At 36.8% G+C, this 5,000-nt stretch overlaps 1 protein-coding gene across 2 annotated transcripts in view; it reads right to left on the reverse strand.

The window, feature by feature from the left end:
• Positions 1-1,669: 1,669 nt before the first annotated feature.
• LOC138027230 (arginase-1-like) overlaps positions 1,670-5,000 on the reverse strand; it is a 21,808-nt gene continuing 18,477 nt past the window's right edge. For both annotated transcript variants that reach the window (XM_068874783.1, XM_068874781.1), the window contains 2 exons: positions 4,785-4,844; positions 1,670-4,701 (listed from right to left, as the gene is read on the reverse strand). In XM_068874783.1, coding sequence (XP_068730884.1) covers positions 4,517-4,701; positions 4,785-4,844 — 245 coding nt within the window. In that variant the 3' untranslated portion in view covers positions 1,670-4,516. The remainder of the gene's footprint in view (positions 4,702-4,784; positions 4,845-5,000) is intronic.

The raw sequence follows: 5,000 nt of genomic DNA on the forward strand, positions 1-5,000 counted from the left end.
AATGTAAAGTTTTCCCGAACATCAGCGTTGAACAACATTTGGGAGTAGAGAAATAAACTCCTTGGTTAATTCTCAATCTGGGATTAACGTTAATCGGCTTTTGAACAACCGGGCCCAGTAGGGCTAACGCTTGCATTTCACATATGGGGTAGAAACCTAGCACTTTTAGTTTACATTACGTACACTCTAATCAGTTAAGTCTGCTATATTATAACCCAGTTTTACAGTCCCTTAGTTTTTCTGACCCGTACCCCTGCATTTCAACCTCTGTGACAGGGTTTGAAATTAATTTTGACTGCTATTGTCCCAGTGGGCAACTGCAATTCAAGTCTTGGTTACCCTCCCAGAATTTTGCTTTCCCCATGTTAAAAGCAACATTGACCATCAAAAATTCATGTACGAAAAGCACTTTAATTGGTAGAGTGTTAAAAAAATGTGCTTATCTCCCTGCGGTTGTTTTTTTTTTCCTGATTAAAATATTAATGACTTTTGAGCAGTTGCAGATCATACAAATATGATCAAAATGATTTATTTTACATTTCAATCATCGGGGGGGGGGGGGGGGAAGGGACTCGCACATAAAAGGAGGGGGGTGCTCGTCGTACCTTTTACGAGTTAAAGGGAACCTCCACTAAAACAACAAAATAACTTTAAACTACAGAGCATAATGTTTACAATTGGAATTGCTCAATCTTTTTCCAATGAAAGCGTTTGTATTAGAGAAAAATAAATTCTAAAAACGCTTATTTTGGCTTTCAAATTTCCCAGGCGCCGCCATCTTGAATAATTGTGACGTAACTTGGTTGCTTTATTGTTCTGATACAAAGAGCGATTGTTCTGGAACAATAGGGCAACCAAGTTACGTCACAATTATTCAAGATGGCGGCGCCCGGGAAATTTGAAATCCAAAATAATCGTTTTTGGAATTTATTTTTCTCGAATACAAACGCTTTCATTGGAAAAAGATTGAGCAATTCCAACTGTAAACATTATGTTCTGTGGTTTAAAGTTATTTTGTTGTTTTAGTGGAGGTTCCCTTTAAAAAAGCGGTTTTGGTACATCTTAGGGTGTTCGGCCTCAAAAGGTCCACAGCCGGAGCTTTAGCGGTACCTTTAAGGGTATTGAGCTGAAAAATTATGACAGGAGACATTTGACAATTAACCATTTTTAAATTTTGTCTAATTAAAAGCCATAATTTGGTACCTCTTAAGGGTGGAAAAATTTCATGCCACGCCCACAAGACAGGTTCTTTGTACCTCTTAGGGGTTCTTTTCAAAATTTCCGACGAGCGACCCCCCTCGGATATTCGCGTTGCTTGCTTTTGTTATTAGAGCAAATGACTCCAATTCAGAACTTGTCTGACCCCCTGTAAAACGAACTATTCCTGTGTTCATTTCATTCCAGGCAGTATTTCCGTCGAAGCAAATTGGATTCACGGGATATCATTTTCCCATATTTTCGGCAGCAACTTTACCTTCGTACTCTAGATCTTTATACTTTCATGCTTTTTGGAAGCACTACCCGAATCATTTCGAGAAACTTTCTTAGAAGAGGGACAAATCGTCACGTTGTTCTTTCTCAGGATTAGAGGAGACAGGAGAGCGAAAAAATAAAGTTTATGCTCTGTTGCTTTCCTTGATTCTCCATCATTTTGAACACATTTTCAAAATTTTCATCTTAAGACAATTTATTATTCACTTGTACAACCTTTCTATTCACAATTTACTATGTACTAATTTTGACTACAATTTACTAATTTTACTACTCACAATTTACTATTCACTTGCATAACCTTACTTTGATTATTGTGATGTTGTATTGAGTGACTGCTCCAAAACACGTTACAAAAGTTATAAAATAGAGTAGCACGGATTATTACTAGAGCTGATTACTCTATTGATCATCAGGAGTGCTAAGTTCTTTAGAGTGGTCTAACTTTGAAGAAAGAGAGAAAAGGCACTTGTTAATTACGACGTTAAAGTATTCAATAATTATAATAATAATAATTGTCCAACGTATCTTCAGTAGCATTTTCATAGAACCTCTTTAGTTCACAATTATAACTTGAGGGGTTCGAACTATGACCTCCAATTACCGCTACCTAAAACGAATTTTCTTAAACGTTCTTTCTCTTATCGAGTTGCAATGGCTTGGAACCAACTGTCAAACCAAATACGTGAGATAAGGGATCTTGCAAGCTTTACCGTGCGACAAATCTCGCTGACATCTATCATTAGCAAAACAGCTGCGAAAATTGGCCAAAATTGTAAAATATAGAGTCGTCTCATTAGAATATTTGAAAGGCAGATCGACAGTGTCGCAACTTTTAAGTTGTGACACTGTCGCTGTCATCAAAAGTGTCTGATGTAATATTCCTGCAATATATCTGGACCTTTCAAAAGCGTTTGACAGTGACCCCAACGAGTGCCTGCTTTTAAAGCTCAGTAGATACGGTATAGACGGGCAACTGCTCCTGTGGTTTAGGAACTTCTTAACCAATCGAAAACAAAGGGTCTTGATACGTGGGGTCGAATTCTGAATGGTTTAATAGTACACTTGTAGTCTCTTGATTCTGGATTAGAAAGATGGAGCATTAATTTTTTCCCAAAACCCAATCAGTTTGATATTGCATCACACTGAGAGACTTAAAGCATTTGACTCTCTCTCAATACTTATAATAATATTATTATTCCATTCAATGTTGAATATAATCATTCATGCTCCAATATGCATGCTTCGCAATTTGTATACTTGATTTGGAATATATTTCATGTTGTGTGTTACTGCACAAAATTAATGCGAAGGTCCTCCGAGATTAAAGATGCTTGTTTCCATTAAACAAAACAGAAACATAAATATGTACAACTTTCATTGATCACTTTCGTCTAGATACTCCTTTAATAAATTCATTTCGTAAGTTTTTAGTTTGTTGAAAGAATTCGTATCAAATGGTAACTTTCGAATACTCGCAAAAAATTACCATCTTCTTAAGTTTAGAACTACTTTTGTGAGAATTCACAATTTTCGACAAATTTGGTTAAGGCGCAGTACAGCAAAGCACTGATTGTTAACAAATTGCTAGTTTAGTGACCAGGGGCCCTTTTCTCGAAAGTCCCGAAACTTTACGGGCCATTTTCGGGTGTCACAATTCCCTCTGTATCTCAAGAAGTCGTCAAGACAATTCCCTCTGTATCTTGTGAAGTCGTCAAACTTCACAGACATTTTTCTTTTTGTTACCTTGCAAACATGTCAAAAGAACGGCTTTCCAAAACAAGAGGTTGGCAGTTTCACAAATGGTTTTTCGGGCCCGAAAAGTTTCCGGGACTTTCGCTCGGGCCCGTTTCTCGAAAGTCCCGAAACTTTACGTGCTGTTTTCGGGTGTCACAATTCCCTTTTTATCTCAAGAACGGAGAGGATTTAAGTCGTCAAACTTCACAGCTATCATGTTAAAACTTCACAGCTATCATGTTAAAAGATCGGCTTTCCAGAACGAGCAGTTGACAGTTTCACAAATGGCTTTTTCGGCCCGAAAAGTTTTCGGGACTTTTGATGAATCTCATCCAGCTCCATGATAGAGCATCCGAACTTAGTAACTGGAAGGTTGAAGATTGGATTCCAGTATCCCTAAGTTACGGTAATAAATAAAGTTGACACATCTCAGTCATTTAACCGGGTGAACATTAAATTTTGCAACCCCTTCACTTCATCACATTCCAGTTTGTTTTTACAAACTATAAATTGATAAATGACTTGTTACATGACAGTGTACAAGTTAAATGGTGTATATATTATATAAAGTGTATATATTAGTTTGCAGCCTTCTTGAATATTGTATTTCAAAGTGCAGTTGACCATCAGATTATAGAGAGTGCACTTTAAAAATTAAATTATCAATTATTGTAAATAGCCAGGTATAAATATGGCTATACAACTTTTATGGCATTGTTGTATATTTTTTCTCTGAAAGTTAAAATAATATGAAACGTACTGCCCCCTTGAGCCATGTCCTCCAAACAGAGTTAGCCAAATTGTTAATAATAATTGGGGACCAAGATATTTTGCACTATATCTTGGAGGGAACAGAGATAACCCACAAAACTACAAAGTTATAATTAAAGACAAAAGACAGACTTGTCAGCTTAACTTGAAGAATGAGCTTATCCATTCCTTATTTTCATTACAAAATCTCTAAACACTCGATCCTTACTCAGTAATCTACATGTACAGTGGGTATGGGGCTCTGGCAGGGACTCAAAATGGAGATTTAAAAGCAAAACTAGGCTTAAACGTCTAGTAACTTGATCCCAAACCATAAAAATCTGAAGTGTGCAAAGCCATGTAGCCCCTTTGAGAAAGAGCTTCAGGGTGTGCATCTTGTAAGAACAATGTTGTAACTGACCGACACCACACTGTATTAAGCTCCCTCAATTTTGACTTGGTTGCATTCATGAGCTGGCTGATAGCTGACTGATAAGTTTATCATCACTCATCTCCTTTACCTCTCAGCTATATTGTACTACAGCACACCATTACCACAAGCCTCCTTCTTATCTACAGGAGGTAGTGGAGCTTCTTTCAGATGGCTCTCTTCACCAAGCAATATTGTGATAAGTTTCATCGTGTTTAAGGCAGTTCTTGACACTTCTTCTTCAGTTCCTATAGCTGGATTAAATTCCACCATATCTATTGCTGAGAGGCAGCCTATAACACAATATATAAATCACTATTACTTAGTAAATGTGCAAATAATTTCTACTACTTTGTTTATTTAAAACATAATTTACCTGTTTGTGCAACAATCTGTGAAATGTAAATGCCTTCATCTATGGTAAGGCCTCCTTTCACTGAAACAAAAAGATTTCATGTATGGAGTACACTTTGGAATCATTAAACTGAAACAAAATCCAAGAACCAGTTTGAATGGAATTTTTTATATTCAACTTAAGCAATAAAGGACTTTTTTTCCGTGTTTCCATAGCCTCATCTAAACATGAGGGGGA

This window comes from Montipora capricornis, chromosome 12 (assembly GCF_036669925.1).
Source record: "Montipora capricornis isolate CH-2021 chromosome 12, ASM3666992v2, whole genome shotgun sequence".
Classification (NCBI taxonomy): domain Eukaryota; kingdom Metazoa; phylum Cnidaria; class Anthozoa; order Scleractinia; family Acroporidae; genus Montipora; species Montipora capricornis.